Below are 17577 nucleotides of genomic sequence, written 5' to 3'. Positions count from 1 at the left end.
ATCATGTTCCTCCTACAAACAATACTGATAATACTACAAATAATTCCAAAACACAGGTAATACTACAGATCCAATAAGAAAATAACATCAAACAACACTGATAATACTACAAATTAATTTATATTTACTTTCTTCTCCATTCTTATTCTTTTTATCATTTTTTGTCATTTTTTCACCATTTTTTCACCAAAATCTTGATTCTTAATTCTTGAAATTTAATTTTTATTTAGTTCATATTATTTTATTCACCATGATTGCTTCATTGTTGAATTGAAATTAAACACAACTTCATCACACACACCTGAAATGGGTCATCTTCAACACACTCAATTCAATTACATCAATTTGACCCAATTTCAAAACACACACACCAAATGGGTCATCCTTCAATTCCACCAAAATAGGAATCAAAAATTAGGAATCAAGATTTTGGTGAAAAAAGCTTGTTTCGGAATGAAGCTTTAGCATAAGATTCAAAAGACCAAAGAAATTGAAAGTATCTTCTGTTACTGTTTTATGTTCGAATCGACAAAACCCCAATCAAGAATGGCAAAAACAAAGCTTGTATCTAAAACCCAAATTTCAAATTCAAATCGAAAACTTTCTTTAATAATTTTATTCAAATGGCAAAATCAGTGGTTTATGTTTCTTAGATTCAGCCATTGTCGGAGCTCCGGTGAGCCGCATGTTTTCCTCTTTTGTTTTCTCTCAATTTCTCACAGTCTCTCTCTCTATTTTCCCCTCTCTCGATTCTCTATAATAGTGTGTGTATCACTGTGTGTGTGTAGTGTTCTCCGGTATGTGAGTGTGTGCGTTTTTTGATGGCAGTGTGTGTATGGTCAGTGTCTTCACTGTATGTGGAATGTGTGTATATATGCTGAGTATATATATGATTATGTGAGTATTTTAATGAAAAAATAAAATAAAGATTTATAATGAAAATTGAGGGGCTATTTGACAAAAAAAAAATTATAACATTTTTTTAATACTCTCACGCGCTCAATGCGCGTGACTTACACGCAATGGTCCAAGTGGGCAGATATATGCCATTAAAATATAAAAAAAAATCTAGGGGGGGTAATAGGACCCCCGCAAAGTTCAGTATGTTCAATTGAAAATTCAGATATTTTTCTGAGTATTTTTCCTAATATGACCATGAAATAAGAAGTTTGCCCAAATCATTTTTTGCTAATAAAAGTATGAACCATTAAATACATAATTCTAGAGAGAATAATAAGACCGGAAGATGACCGTTAACCAACTAAATGCGTTGAATGATAACGAATTACTACAAAATCATTGAATGATAACGGATTACTATAAAATCTTAGTTAACTGGTAAGTACAAGAAAAACGGAGAAAATGAAATAACAAAAACTTTGGCATCTTTTTCATTTGTTTCTTAAGTAAATAATCGAAACAACACAAAAATAATTAATGATGATGAACTAAGCTGCTAAATAAATTTTAGAAATGAAAGAAACAATTATCAAATAACTTATATTTTTTAAATCTTATATCCAGCTAAAAACAGCATAAATTAATTTAGTCTTTGATACTTAATTAGTAGTTAGTTCTCATGTACGGATTCATTCTATCAATAGTCTAGCAAAGGAGTAGCACAGAAATGAAAGGACATATCAATTTCCTTATTTTGTAAGATGAAGACGACAGATGTGTGTGTGTGAGAGAGAGAGAGTAATAATTTGACTAAAGATGTAAAGTAACTTTCTTTTTATATACAATTAAATTATATTGGGTAATGTAATATAGAATGGGCAGTATTCTGCAATGTAACATTATTAATTGCATTTTTTGTATTTTTTCTTAAAATTACTATATTTTTTCTCTAATTTATGTGATCGATCCTCAAATATTTTAGAGTATTCGAGACTTTGCTATAATAGTGTCTCTCAGAAAAGTCAAATATTTTAACTTCTAATTTCTTTTAAAACATACTGAAAGACGACTCTCAAAAAACTACTTTAACTTTTTAAAAGTCAAAAGTTTAATTCATTATACTCCAGAGTTTGTTGGTACATAATAAAAAGTAAGTTAATTATTTTAGAGTTTTTCTTGATAAGATGAATATAGATATTATGAAAAAAAATCAGTACCAATGGCCATCATTAGTGTATTAATAAAAAAATAAATATATTCTATCTTAATCAAAAGATAAATGAAATATCTGAAGAACTCTCGTTAAAATTGATATATTTATTATGATTTTTTTTTACTTTACTGAGGAATATTACTGAGAGATGATGATGACGTAGCTTCGATAATATATTATATATATACATAGAACTTGGTTTAATGGAGGATTCAAATGCAGATTTGTAATTTCAATAAGATCATGAGTAAAATGCTATTGGTGTGTAGATAAATGACATGGCAATTGTTTATATCGACAAAATTATTATTAATTAAACTTTAAAGTGAATATACATTCTCTTGTAAAATTCTCTCTTAAATTAGACTCTGCAATGCTTAGATTCTAAATTAGCTACTTATTATTTTATACATTTTTAAAGTTTGATATTTTGTTTTTGAAAATTATACTCTCCAAGTTTCTTTTCACTTGTTCAAAATGCATCATGCGCTCCCCATAGAAAAATATTAATCAAGTGTCTACATTATTATTATTAGATTACTCATATTTGCTATCTTGAAAATATAAATTTGAATATTAATTTCCTTTTTTTTATTAATTCCATCCACCCAGAATACATCTCCTGAGGTGATGGGGAGTTTGGCGTGACTCTTACCCTGTATATTTAGATGAACGAAAGATACAAAGGAGGGAGACATTATATCAATACCTCTCAAGGTACATAGTCTAGGCCTAAAGACACTAATGACTATAAACCAATGGTGCGAGGGGCTAGTGCCAAAAAAGAAAAAAGAAAAAGGAAAGAGTCTTCAGACTGTATAAGCCTATATTAGACTCTTCCATTACAGTTCAAGGTGGATGGAAGATCCAAGCTGAGTGTTTTTCTGCTCTAATCCTAAAGCTTGGAACTTGCATTCTATCCATTCTCAATGCACCCATCACTTCTCTTGGGAGATTGCATTCCCAAAGGAAAATTACTTCCTCAGTGAGTGTTGTAGCATGTTTAGACAGTAGATCCGCAACTTCGTTGGCTTCTCTTAAGCAATGTTGAACAGTGATGTTATGAGCTTGAATATTGTTCCTGATTTGTGAGATAGCTTCTTGAAGTCTCCATGGGATACTGCAGTTTCCTAGAATCATGTCTACTACGAATAATGAATCGAGTTTAATAAAGAGTTTTTGAAAATTTTGTTGACAACACCATATAATTCCATGCAGTGCAGCTTGCGTCTCTGAGTAACTGTTAGTCAAGAATTGTATGGGTGCTGCAAATGCCATCAACATTTGGCCATCTCTATTTCTAACAACTCCGCCAGTACCTGCTCTACCTTGGTTAGCTATGTAGCTCCCGTCAGTATTTAGCTTCCAAGAGTCCATTTCTGGTTTCTCCCATTTCACCATTATGCTTTTCAAGTTTGTCTTTTAGCATTCCACGACTTGACATATCTTGATCCATTTTCAGCTCCAATCCACAAGGCTAAATTTTTGTCCCATAGTGACTTTGACCTGAAAAAGAATTTGTTGGCATATTCTATATGTAGAGATAGATTTATTACCATACTTCTTTCCACATCTGGCCTTCCATATTTCCTAGCACGTTGTCATTGGGGTGATATGCAGCAAGAACCTATGAACCATGTTCTTTGTAGGTCTATTCCACCAACAATTTAGAGTTTCTGAAATATTGGAGCCTCTCGAGTGAAAGCCAAGTAGGCTGGAGAGTTGATTCCACACCCTTTTGGCAATGCTGCTTGTGACAAAAACATGGTTCATAGTTTCTTCTACTGGAAACCTACAACAACAACAATCAGACGAAGAGTTAGTGCCAAATCTTTTTATAATTTCACCAAGTGGAAGCCTATTTTTCAATATCCTCCATACAGTGAAAGAGATTTTGAAGGGTAAATCTCTATGCCCTATTCTAGTTAGCTCTGGGTTAGGAGATTTTTTTTGTCTCAAACTCTGAAAGGTATATCTACAAGTGAAATTGCCCTGAGAGTTGAGAGTCCAGATATCTTGGTCCAACTTTGTAGGGATACCAATATTCACTTGATTAACTTCATTAGCCACTGAAAGGGGGACGGAGTTCAACAAAATGTTCATGCTTCAGCTGTGATTAACTAAGTAGTCACTCAATTTTGAATTTTCGGGTTTCTGAGGGAGATTGTAGTGAGACCTCAAAGGGCCTGTAACCAACCATTTGTCCCACCAAAACAAGCTGTTACCACGATTAATTTTCCAAAAATTACTAGAATCAATTTTATCTCTAATATCTAATAGGTTTTTCCAAATATTAGAATCTGTGGAATTCCTGACTTTGGATAGAGGGTTAGATCTTTGACAATATTTGGCCCTAAGAAATCTAGTCCAAAGGTTGTCCTCCACTCTGAATCTCCACCACCTTTTAGCGGCAAATGCGTTACAAATGTCATGAATTCTTTTGAATTCAACTCCACTGGATAGCTCATACTATCCCATGACCACCAGTGATAACTATTTTTGCCATTTTTTTCTTCCCAGAAGAAGTTAGATAAATACCTCTCTATTTATTTCAAGATAGTTAAAGGAGGAATCATAACTTCTAATAGGTAAAGAGTTTAGGACTGAAACACGTGTTTAATGAGAATAGCTTTACCACCAAAGAAGGAAAATTTACCTTGCCAGCCTCGAGCTTTGCTAAGAACTTTGTGAGCAAGGTCTGCAAACTGGCCTACCTTTTTTCTCCCAGTGTATATTGAGTATCTAAGGTATTTGAACGAAAATTGTGCTTGTCTAAAAATCCAGTCCATTTCCTCAATCTCCTATTACCTCTTTTGTCCCTGTGATTTTAAGTTAGGAAACAACTTTTTTCTGTATTGATTTATTATCCTGAGGCATCCTGATAGTCGTTCAAAACCTTCATGAGGAGCTTGATGGAAAACCTGTCATTGGAAACAAAAAGAATTAAATCATTTGTGTAGCTTAAGTGGTTTTATCTTTGGCCCTCTCGGACTCATAGAGAAGCCAATGAATTGTGGGTTCTCATTGAGTCTACTAAGAGCTTTAGATAAAGCCTCAGTAGCTAAAATAAAAAGGGACGGTAAGAGAGGGTCTCTTTGTTTGAGTCCTCTAGTTGACCCGAAGAAGCCATTTCTAGTTTCATTAATAAGAATGGAATACCAATTGTTGTCTAATAATCTGTGAATGAGCTCTATGAAAAGTTCAGCAAAGTTGAGTTTCCTGAGAACTGCGGTGAGGAAAGCCCAAGATAGCTTGTCATATGCCTTTGACATGTCTAGTTTGATGATGATGTTCCCTCTCTCTTTATCTTTTTTGCTCCCATAAACTCTCTCTTATGCCAAGAGTATGTTTTCAGTAATAAGTCTGCCATTGATAAAGCCAGATTGATTCTCTGAAATCAGGCTTGGGAGAATCTTTGCTAATCTTCTAGCAGTAATCTTTGAAATAATCTTGTTGGAGACATTAAAAAGACTAATAGGTCTTAATTGATCCATCGAGACGGGAGATGTGACCTTAGGAATAAGAATTAGATTTGTGTGCGTGTAAATCTTGGTTAGTTTCGAACCCAAAAAGAAGCTTTGGACAAAGTTTCACACATCTTCTTTAATAAATTCCCAAGTAGCCTGGTAGAAGTGATCATTAAAACTATCCGGTCCAGCCGAGCTATTGGGGTCAATTGAAAATATAGCTTGTTTGATCTCATCTTCTCCAGGTAGTTTGTATAGGTCCTCATTTTTCTCATCAGTAATAATAGGAATTAAATTGTCGAGGATAGCCAGGTAATATCGGTGTCAATATGGAAAAAAAATTGTCAAAATGTTCAATAGCAGCATGTGCAATTGCTTCATTGCCCTCAATCCACTACCCTTGATTGTTTTTAATCTTATGAATGCTTAATCTTCTTCTTTTTTCCTTGATGACACTATGGAAATACTTGGAGTTAGAGTCACCCTCTTCGGCCCACTTAATCTTGAATTTTTGCTTGAGAATGCATTCCTCTTTCTTCAGCCACTAGATGTATTCAGCTTGAGCTTTATGAAGGGCCTGCCTTGCTGTGTCAGAATTGTTAGCTTTATAGTCTAGTTCTAAGGAGTTGATGTCATTTTTAGTTGCTTCACATTCGCAAAGATATCTCCTATGGTTTCTCTAGACCACTTGCTTAGCCCTTTAGTAATAGCTTCGAGCTTCTATTGAAGGATCCACTGGGCATTACCATGTACTTTCATACTCCAGATGTCTTGCATAAGATCAAAGTATCCCGAATGCTCTTTCCAAAAATTTAAGAACCTAAAGTACTTGGTAGCCTCCTGCATAGTATTGCCAAACTCAAAAGTGAGGAGGCTATGATCTGATCCTGTTTTGGCATGATGATCTACTTTACTGAGATGAAAAACATCTGCCCAAGCATCATTAATCAACACCCTATCTAGCCTCTTACTAATTCTTTTTCTTTTTCTTCTTCGGTTGCACCAAGTGAAAGAGTTTTCAGTGAAGCCCAAATTTTTCATTCCATATTTATTCATACAACTAATGAAATCCATGCTCTCACTGAGGACATGAGGTACACCACCTCTCTTCTCACCAGGGGCCATGATGGAGTTGAAGTCATCTAAAATACACCATGGCCCACTAATAGGATTGTTAATAGTAGTCAGCTTTCGCCAAAGTTTGCTTCTTTTAACCGCTTCGGTTCTAGCATAAACTGTCGTAAGATGGAATATTTGGTTGTTGTGCTCCACTTTTATCGTTAATTGTTGCCTGCTACTATCAATGATAGAGCAACCTGTAGGAAAATTCCAGAAACACCAAGACATACATGAAGCAGTTTCAACTTACCGAGAACATAACTCCATATAGGAAGGTGTGAAGGACACATATAGGATAGAAGGGAAGGTTAATAGGATGAAGGCTAGTAGTTGTAGCATTTCACGTGTAGTATCTTGGTACTTAGAGACCTAGGTGTTGTTTGTAGCTTCGAACAGATTGTTGGTGGTATTATTTGGTGATAGACATGTTTCTGCCATTATCCATTGTTTTGTTACTACCTTTTATTTCTTATTCTTATATTATGTCTTTTCCTTACGTTACATTTGGCTTCAGGCTTGGGGTCTGTCGAAAACCGTCTCTCTCTATATTGTTGTAATATTTTTGCTAAAACAAACTCGGCAACCTTTCCAGGAACAAGTTTGAAATATACCAGAGACTTGATACAGAGGCATTTACAAGTCCCAAAATAGTGGAGAGAAAACCCCGATTTGCAGAATTTTCATTATCTATTTACCTTAATAAATCAGATATTCTGAAGATGACAACGTAAGGACATATATAACAGGTTGAGTACAAAGAGCAACGTGCAATCTATTTATTCAATGTATATGTTGTTTTGGATGAATGAATTTCCCCCTCTGCTATTTATCAACTCCGCCCAGTTTTCCCTAGTAAATTGCAACAACTGGAGGTGAAGCTAATGAATTTTCATCTTTCTTTTGTAGATGGGAAAAAGAAATAAAGACATAAAGCATATTATAACCATGAATCCATAAAATTCAATTTATTGAGAAGAGATAGCCAAACAATCTTTAGTTTTTTCTTCTTATTTTCCTTCACAATATTCCAAAGAGAAAAAAAATTCTACTAATTGATGTAATGCACCCTTGAAACATTAGTTAGACGAATAAGACAATATTTTATGATAATGCAAAATAGCATCGATAAAAATCGTTCCACATCGATATTTTAGCTCAGATCCCCAGAGCAGTCGAGAAGAAATAAAGAAATTGAATATTCTAATGATGATAACTGAGAACATCTCAGGAAAAACTGCTCATTGATGCAACATGAGTATATCAAAATCTCTTCTAGTCCAAAGACAATTCTGCCAAAAAACCAACCAAAATTGGCTGGAAAGCAAAGAAGAGTGGGGATTATTCTCTACAAGCTAACCTGTGAGGGTAATCTACCTTGGTCAAAACTGCTCTTTGCATGCACCGTATCCACATTAGAGCACAACATATGTGCTACTCCAGTGTCCCATCGTGGCCCAACTCAGCTAAAAACCCGATCCGAGACATTGGAAAGAAGAAACCTAATTAACCTGACTAAACTCCTTATGAAGAAGCATATTGGTGGTGTAACATATATTTGACAACTTCATAAAATGAAATCACAATTCCAACTGAAGGGCCAGCACGACCAACACGAGGACCTACTCCAGTAAACAGTCCCTTGAGCCCTCCATCCCTGCATCAGTTAGCATGATTTCATTCAGAATCCACTTCATAGCCAAACAAAATCATGTACAAAAACATGCATATGCCATTCTATTTGGGAAAATTGTGCGTCCGTATGAACACACATGACTCATCACAATTCATTGTGGATGTTTGCAAAAGTATAAGCCAAACTGGAGGAGTAAATGGATTAATCTGGACATTGAAGAGCTTGTTCCTGACCTGACCCCCTAAACCAAAAGACTGTTGATAGATAAAGGTCCATCGGTGGAACAAAAAATAAAAGATAAAAGGTCCATCAGCTATTTCGGTAGTGAAAAAAACTAAAGCATAAACAAAACGCTCTTCTGACTAGAGCATTTAGAATTTTGTTAACTGCACAACAAACAATCTGCTGCCATGTTACTGCACAACAAACAATCTGCTGCCATGTTAACTTTTCAAATAGCACGCTCAGCAATATTATCATGGATTTAATATATGCAGTTTATATGTTATTTTACGTGGGGACAATTCAATGGACATATTCTCAAAGCTGTACCTCCAAATCTCAAGTAGAGTTCGCCTTGTCGTCATTGTCAATGCCCTGGCAGGGTCAATCTGTAATAAAGAAAAGAGGTAGATAATAAGCAAACAACTAAATAGATGTTGGAAAAACAAATCCATTATCACCATGGATCCTTGGTGCAAAATAAAAGCAGCCTCAAATGTAAGCGAATTTCAGATGCTAATCCCTTAAATTTTAAAGAAGACAAAATTGCAATCACCCCTGGGCCAAAATTGTATGCACAATTGTAAAAAATTTACATCAATTATACTCTAGTGTAACAGTAGAAAGGTCAAAAGGAAGAAATAAATGACAACTACAAGGACAGTCCACCAAAAGTTTAAGACGTCAATTATAAGGTTTTCATCCGAATGTGAACCCCTGTATACGCCCTACCATCCACTCACATCCTTGATTTAAGGCTCATTATGAACACAGCACTAGACTAAGGGCGCCGAAGTGATTCTTCTAACTAACCAGACATTCTGCCTATGGGGTCTATGACTATTGATTCCTGGATCACTTCTAATTTACAATAACAGACAAGAAAATGTGGATTTTAATTGATTGAAAGAATGCCCGAGCCAAGTGGACAATTCTAAATATCAGTATTTCATAAAATGAGGATTTGGATGAAAAATAAACACCTCAATCTGCCTTCTAGTCTTAGCAACATCAAGGGGACATGTTGCAGCAGCAGCAATGCTTCCTGCAACAAAACCTGCAGAAAAGTTTGCACCTAGGACACCGGCAACATTAGCTTCATCTCCCATCAGACTAAGAAGCCGCCTTCTTACCTGCAAATATACTTGTGAGAACAATACTTGAATCAAATGAAATTCATGAGCAGATCAGAATCCAAAAAATAAAAAAAGGAATTGAATCTTACAGGTTCAAGAGTTGACCAACAAATTGCAGAAAAAGGGACGTCACGAGCAAGCTGTGCCCCAAGTCCAGTCCATAGTACACGATAGCTTTGTACTGCAGAAGAAAATACTATGTCAAGTTCAAGCGAGATTGCAAGAACATTCATATTTAAAGAGTGAAAGTAAGAGACGGAAATTTAAAGTAGAGAAACAAGGAGCTAGAATGAAAAGTAATGGACTTGTTTTTTTGAAGATGGTAACATTTATTAATACATACATCCACAAGTATACTACAACCAAAAGTATAGTTCCCCTTCAAAAGTATTACTTACAACTTACAGCTTGGAGACCATTTCTGTTCTCCTAGAAAAAGTCTAGAACATCAAAAGGATCTTCTGTTTGAGCTAATATTTTCTGTTCACACCAAAATTAAAAAAAGAAATAGACAGTTCATTTTGAAATTCTGCATGCTGTTCTGCACATCCTCAAAGCATCTCTTGTTTCTTTCTTTCCAAACAGATCACCATAGACAACAACAACAACAAAAACAACAACAAACCCAGTATATTCCCACATAGTGGGGTCTGGAGAGGGTAGAGTGTACGCAGTCCATACCACTACCTCTAACGAGGTAGAGAGGTTGTTTCCGATAGATAGATCACCATAGACATGCCGGGACAATCTTCCACCTCTTCTTCTTTGTAGCATTGCCTTCCATGTTCCATCATTTTAGTACTCCTGTTATGCTTACTGGTTTCAAAACCACCTGATTTCTTTCAGGCTGATGAACATTCTCGACAGCTGTCTATCCATTTAGAGTACAAAAAAGAAAGATAGTTAATTGTCACAGCTTGCTTCCCATATTGAAAACATTTAGACATAACGCGTAACCTCTCTTGTTCAGGTTATCATGTGCCAGTACTTCCTCTTTAGCCAACAGTCGAAGAAAAAAATTGACTTTATAAGGGATTTTTGGTTTCCATATCATCTTCCATGGCCAATCTATCTCCTGTACAGCTGCTATGTTCAAATCCTTGTATGCAGACCTAACAGAGAAAATACCTTTGCTATCTTTCTGCCACTCCATCATGACCTTGTCTTCGGTGAGATTGTTGAAGGCTGCTACTGAGTTGCGAAAATCTGCTATTTTCTCGAGCTTCCAGTCATTCGGAAATCTTCTTAGAAATAGATTTCATCCCTGTCCAGTCCACATCATAGCAACTGTAGCTTGTTGCTGTTGATAAGGACGAGTAGTTCAGGACGACCTAGAATGAAAAGTTCAGGATTTATCATTCCCTAAAGAAGCCTTCTGTCCACTCTACACTTTTACATCCTCCATTTCATACTTGGGTGTGATGACTTCTTTCCACAGCAAGCGTTCTTTATTAGCAAACTTCCACAACCACTTCATCATCAGACTTTAATTTTGAAATCTCAAGTTTATGATGCCCATGCCTCCTCTGTTTTCTTGCACACTATCAGCTCCTCCCATTTGACTAAATGGAACTTCTTGTCTTCATTTCCTTACCAAAACAAGTTCCTCCTAAATGCATCAATGCTCTTGATCACTCCAGTTGGCATTGGAAAGATGGACATCAAATAAGAAGGTAGTGCATCAAGGACCTTTATTTACTAAGGTTCATCTGCCTCCCAAAGAAAGATATTGACTCTTCCAATTGGTTAGCCTCTTTGAACATTTTTCCAGTAATCCATTCCAGATCCCTCTTGACTTGCTTTTAGCTCCCAAAGGCATGCCAAGATATGTTGTTGGGAGCTCACCTGCTCTGCCTCATATATTGCTTACCAAGGTTTCTATCTCTGCTACTGTGTTTATGGGACATATATCTCTTTTTCCCCAGTTTACATGCAAACTTGATAATGCTTCAAAGATAGATGAAAATGACCCCCTGTATCAAAACTTGTTCTTCCACTGCTTCATAAAATACTAAGGTGTCATTTGCATACTGTAAATGGGTTATCTCCAAGTTGTTTGGCTCTCCAACCTGGAAAACCTCTGATCAAGCCCTTTCCCTTCCTTATTTAGCAGATTACTCATACCCTCCATTGCTAAAATGAACAAGAATGGGGACAATGGGTCACCCTGTCTAAGGCCTCTCCAAGAAGAGAAGAAACCATTTGGAGATCTATTGATTAACACTAAAAACAGTGTTTAATCCATTTGATCCTCCTGGACCCAAATCCCATTTTTTTCCAGTATCTGCATAAGCAAATTCCAGTTCAATGGCCATAGGCCTTCTGAATATCCAGCTTGCACACAATTCCTGGCTTTTAAAAACTATATAAATGTGAAAATTCAACTTTCTGAAGGACCTGCTTTAGAAAATATTCTTTTCTCGTACAAAATTTAGTACACCAATCATGACATCTCAAATCAGAGTTGTCATAGTTATATTAGAAGAGGAACACATGAACTAGCACGGGGATGAGAATTTTAAAGATCATAACTATTGAACCTAAAGCTGGGATGCAGATTTTAGGAATGTATTCAGATAACACCTTTAATGTATGTATTTTTTGACAAGTAATAACACCTTTAATACTATTATGGAATCCACATTGATATTCATTTTCACTAACAAACAAGTTTATAAACACTTTCCCATAGCCAGAAAGCAGAAGCAGGGGGGGGGAATTAACTTACAGCCATAGTTAGTACCATTTGTGCTTCTGACATTGGCAATAACCTCAAACAAGGTCTTCCAGACTCCAGCAGGCTTCTTGTTCATATCCTTAAATGCCTGTAGACAACACAGTGCACAAAGAGAATCAGAACAGTTGAAGGTGTGTATCACCCATGTCTGTAGCAAGTAAAGAGCGACTGGAATACATAGAATGGCACATTTATATAACAAAATATGCATCTAAGGCTCACAGGGAGAAGAAATGACTTCTATACCATCCCAATCCCTTCCCCCCTCTAAATATGGTGGATACATTAAACCTTGACAATAGGAGGTGTGAAGTACCTGCATTCGTGTTTTGGCAAGTTCAATAGGATAGCAACTTGTGCAAGCCAAAGACCGTGCCAGAGAACCAGCCAATAAAGGAGCATATGGTGTCAAGCTTGGGGCATGTTGAGCTGTGAACTCCTCTAACTTGTTGCGAAAAATGTCATAGCAAGGCAAGTAAATTCCAACCTGTTCAAAAAGCATCACCACAAAATTGTGATTAAAACATATAGCCTTTAACTCACTTAATACACAATTAAGGGAGTCATTCGCGAGCTCAAAGAAACTAAATAAATGAATAAGCACATACTGTTGGTACGGCCAGTGCTAGACCAGCATTTGTGCCTCTCCATAGCCTAGAAATACCCTCCTGTGAAAAGACACCAGTCAGAGTCACAAAAGTTTTAAACAATCCAAACTGCAAGATGAAACTTCAGAAGACAAACATGAAAGAAACATGAAGACTTGAGCAATCAACACACTCGAGCATCTGAGAAAACATGAGAATAAATTTGCCAACCTGCCGAATAATTTTGTAGAAGACATCAAGTGCTCCTTTGTATTGGAAACAATCAGGGGGGCAGATTGCTACTGTACCATGAACGCCAGCTCGGGTACATGAAGGTGAACACCTCAGATCTGCAAACATCTGAGTGAACAAGGGAATAAGTCAATGTCAATTGCACATTTCAATAGAAGAAAAGAGTGTTAAAATTGCACATTCTTCAAGAGACCAAAACAGAGATACATTTGGGACAAGGAAGTGCAACAATCACCCAGGAAATACTGTATTTTAGACCCTTTTTTATTTGTTCATAATACTTTTATTTTATGTCGATGTCCAAGCCAACCTACATCACACCTCCACCAATTTACGAGGTATATGCTACCTACTAGCACATGCAGTGAGTAACTACTGCCCACCAAGATATTGACAAATGGAATAATTCACCAAGTCGAACCTTGAACCCAATTACTGTTATCAAATAACAACTGCCCACCAAGGAGTAGGCAAATTGGAAGAATTAAAATAATAATGTCTCTTGGGATTCGAACCTTGATTCATAAGATTATTACTTCAACTCTTCCACCACTCTGACACCCTTGAAAATTTTTAGACCCTTTATTGTTAATGACACAACAGCTATGCTATTAATTTTTGACCATCCTGAAAATACAGTTTCTTAGCCATAACAAAAGCATGTTTTCACATTTCGTCCCCGACAAAGAAAGGAAGTTGATTTCACCTCTTCTTGTACCAAAAAGGTTGTAAAAATCATCCAAGAACAGATAACATTTATACCAGCTAAATCAACCTCAAACTTGCTGAATGTTATACCCCCACCCACTATTAAGGAAAGCTATTATTCATTCTAATGTTATATTGCATAATTCAAGGCTATAAATTCTAATGATGAAACTACTCATATCTTTAATACATTCTTTCAATTTATCTTCTCAGTTTACATGGTTGACGTGCTATTTTGTTTGTTGTGCAGTCAGAGCTGTTTTTCCCAATTTATTTTACTAATAATAGGATCAAATTGATTTTACCAAAAATTTAAAAATTAATAGTGTCAAGTTGATTCTATTTTAATGATTAAGTCTAACATGCTCTAGTTCCAGCTCCCACTCCCAAGTCTGGTGTCCTCAAACACTATCCACAACTAATCAATCAAGCAAGCAAACACACCTGTTCTGTTCCACATTACTGCAATAATACAAGTCATAAGCCACTATGGAAAATTAGGAAACGAGAGTGGTGCATTAGCCTTAATTTGCACTGCAAGTCCATCCTTCCGAGAATAATCAGAAGCACTGTGCATTAATGGGTGTTTGGATTGACTTATTTTTAGGTGCTTTTGGCTTTTAAGCACTATTTTAGTTTTGGTGGTGTTTGGGAAAGTTAGAAAGTGCTTTTAAGCACTCATTTTAGGTTTAAAAAGTGTTAAAATAAGCCAAAAGCCAAAAGTAGAGTGGTACCAACTTATGACTTTTGGCTTTTAGCTTATAAGCTACTTTTTAAAAGCCAATCCAAACACTCCATTAGTCAGGTTAAACAAGCAATAACTGGATAAATGCATCCAGCATTTCTTGTGGCAATGCCAATGCAAGGAGTTTTATGACACAATTAAGTAACTGGCATAGCTTGTTAATCTATCTTTCAATTGAAAGATCCAAAACTTAGCAAGCCTGGACATTCAAGTTCAGCATAGACAACTTTTCTTCTATTAGAAAGCTGAACAAAGATAACACCAATACACAAGTCAATATCCTCTTTTATTAACTATCTCATTTTATTAATAAGAAAGCATATTATTTTGCCTGTTTATCCACAATAGGTTTTGGGTTACGCTTAGTACCACAGTTCTCGATGTATGAATACGAAAAGAACTCCAACAGGAAGAAATGAACAAATCTACATTCTAGAAAGACGTATCAAAGTAAGGCACAAATTAGTTTCCACAGAGAAAAGAACACTCGAAAGCTGTCGTACCATATTTGGTCCAAAAACTGCCATGCGGCTAGTCATGTTACTCATTGGGTGTGAATAAGCAACTCCAGCTGCCTGTGCTTGCAATCTAGTCTGCAAATTAGTGAAGAAACAGAAATTAGTCAGCTTATCAATTTACAGCATGCATGTAATATATCTTTATCTAAAATTCAATGAAGTATCAAAAAAACTTCTGGATACAACTGAAAATGAACATCAAAAGATAAGTAGAAGGTGAACCAAATAATTGGAAAATTGCCTGTATTTAGCATAAATACCTTGACAACATCAAGTGGATTAACAAGGACTGCAGAGAGAAATGCTGCACCAGCTGCTGAGACGGCTCGTTCAGAAAATCCCAATTGGCCATCCGAGGAGGGGCTAGGACCCTGAGGTGGAGGCTGCTGAGGATGTAAGGGGTCAGCCCCATCAATGATAATTACCGATTCAGACATCAAGGAAACATTATTATCAACATCAAATACTCTATTTGACTGCTCATTAATGTCCACCCATGAATTTTCTCCTTGCTTCAATTCGTCAACCATTTGTTCTCTATCAACTTTATTTAACTAGAACCAAATACGGATCAACCTGAAATGAATTATTGCCAGAAACCAACCTCTTTAGTAATTTAAAGACCGAAATTCTACTAATGAAAAGAAGATTCTGATTATTCCCCTCACCCCTTTCTAGTTTCACTTAAAATGCAGCAATAAAGGAAGCAAAACTAGTAACAAATAAATTGAAATCTGGGATAACAAAGCTAAAAGAGAAAATAGGACCACCCTGGAAAGAATGTCAACATACGATCAAACGGAGGTTACATCCAAACACATAAAAAGGAGGCATAGAATATATTCCTGCCAGCGACGGAGCCAAGTTGGAGTAAGGGTATTCAACCAGTGCGGTAGCCACACATAGTGAAAGGTGGTCAGCTGAACACCCTTCGTGGAAAAATTATCCTATATAGAGAAAATTGTACAAAGTATATAGGTCAAAAGTTACGTTTCAGCCATATATATTCAATTTTTAATACCCTTGACGAAATTTCTGACTTCGTCATTGGGTTCAACGACCTTCGATGGAAAATTACATTGTATATTCAAAAGGTTAAATAGACTCAGTTTCTTTGTATGTTCACTTCATGAAAATTCTGGCTCCGTCCCTAATTCCTACCATCCAATTTATTGAAGAAAAAGTTGACAATAACATAACAAACACCTCAATAACTGATTCAAAAAGAAAAAACAACACCTGAATGTCAAATTAAACGGGTCAGCAATATGAATCCTCCATATCAATTTCTCCATTTAAACCCATTTCATTCCAACACTCAATAATTTGTACATTAACACAAATAAGGGGAAAAAATCAAAAGAAATAACTTAGATTACACCCAAAAAATATAAAAAGAAATGATAAAAACAACCAAAATCCAGGAAAACAACAGCTATTTAAGGGGAAAACACTAAAAAAAAAAAAAAAAAAAAAAGCAGAAAAAACGGAAAACAGTAGTTAGTATGAGAAAAACCTGTTGATCTCAGCTTTAATTCAGCAGTGGTGAGAGTGGAAATTAAATTAAACAAAGAAATGATTTTATTTTTTTTAATATTATTTGGAGAAAGAAAGAAAGAAGTTAGTTTGGCAAGTTCCTTGGAGAAGAGGGAAAGCAATAGAAGCAAAATTACGACGCCTCCCTCCCGGCCACGAAAATACTGCCCATCAGAATTCTCTCGAATTAGGGCTGCGTTTGGCACTCCTACAAAATAGGGCCTTTAAATGGAAAAATAAAAAATAGATACTATTTTTTCTTGGTTAGCAATGTGAAAAAACGGGAATTCGATTAAATATGGAAAAGGGAAAATAACAATTTTGAAGCTTGAATTATAGCGTAATTCCTTTTTTTAGTTTTATGATATACTATAATCTTTTAACTATATAAAATAAGTGAATTTGGCCCGCTTATTAACAAAATCTATATCGATAATTTATAATCTATATATATCTATAATCTATTTTTATATTTATAATCTATAATTTATATTTATAATATATATTATATATTAAAAATATGAAGGTCCTTAAAAATATTTTTTTTTATTATTTACCCTTTATTAAAAGTCTTTGTTTTAGACAAAATCATCATTTTACTATTTTTTTTTAATATTTAAGAGTTAAAAAATTAATTAAATATATTTATGGTAAAACTTTTTCAGGAGAATTAACAACAACGAATACTTTTTCTTTAGGAATTCTAAATCAATTAAATTTAATTTTTAAAAAAATTGAAAAATTTACAAATAAATATAAAAAGGTTAAAATAAGAAATATTTAAAAAGTATCAAATTTTAAAAA

At 35.2% G+C, this 17577-nt stretch overlaps 2 protein-coding genes across 5 annotated transcripts; both read right to left on the bottom strand.

The window, feature by feature from the left end:
* Nucleotides 1-6300: 6300 nt before the first annotated feature.
* LOC107865050 lies at nucleotides 6301-6989 on the bottom strand. The gene is made up of 2 exons (XM_016711412.1): nucleotides 6950-6989; nucleotides 6301-6896 (listed from the first exon to the last, which is right to left on the bottom strand). Exons 1-2 carry the CDS (start codon nucleotides 6987-6989, stop codon nucleotides 6301-6303), a joined length of 636 nt encoding a protein of 211 aa, XP_016566898.1.
* Nucleotides 6990-7779: 790 nt separating this feature from the next.
* LOC107863156 (mitochondrial carrier protein MTM1) lies at nucleotides 7780-17074 on the bottom strand. Of its 4 annotated transcripts, none has more exons than XM_016708961.2 (11): nucleotides 16754-17074; nucleotides 15498-15813; nucleotides 15223-15312; nucleotides 13246-13374; nucleotides 13036-13095; nucleotides 12744-12914; nucleotides 12434-12515; nucleotides 9780-9871; nucleotides 9538-9687; nucleotides 8885-8943; nucleotides 7780-8353 (listed from the first exon to the last, which is right to left on the bottom strand). In XM_016708961.2, exons 2-11 carry the CDS (start codon nucleotides 15765-15767, stop codon nucleotides 8221-8223), a joined length of 1236 nt encoding a protein of 411 aa, XP_016564447.1. In that variant the 5' UTR covers nucleotides 15768-15813; nucleotides 16754-17074; the 3' UTR covers nucleotides 7780-8220. The 4 variants fall into 4 exon arrangements, with proteins under 4 accessions (XP_016564447.1, XP_016564445.1, XP_016564446.1 ...); XM_016708959.2 differs by having other exon boundaries at nucleotides 12419-12515; nucleotides 16754-17064; XM_016708960.2 differs by having other exon boundaries at nucleotides 12419-12515; nucleotides 16477-16764.
* Nucleotides 17075-17577: the final 503 nt, after the last annotated feature.

This window comes from Capsicum annuum, chromosome 3 (genome assembly GCF_002878395.1).
Source record: "Capsicum annuum cultivar UCD-10X-F1 chromosome 3, UCD10Xv1.1, whole genome shotgun sequence".
NCBI lineage: Eukaryota > Viridiplantae > Streptophyta > Magnoliopsida > Solanales > Solanaceae > Capsicum > Capsicum annuum.
This window is presented reverse-complemented; position numbering and strand designations above follow the sequence as displayed.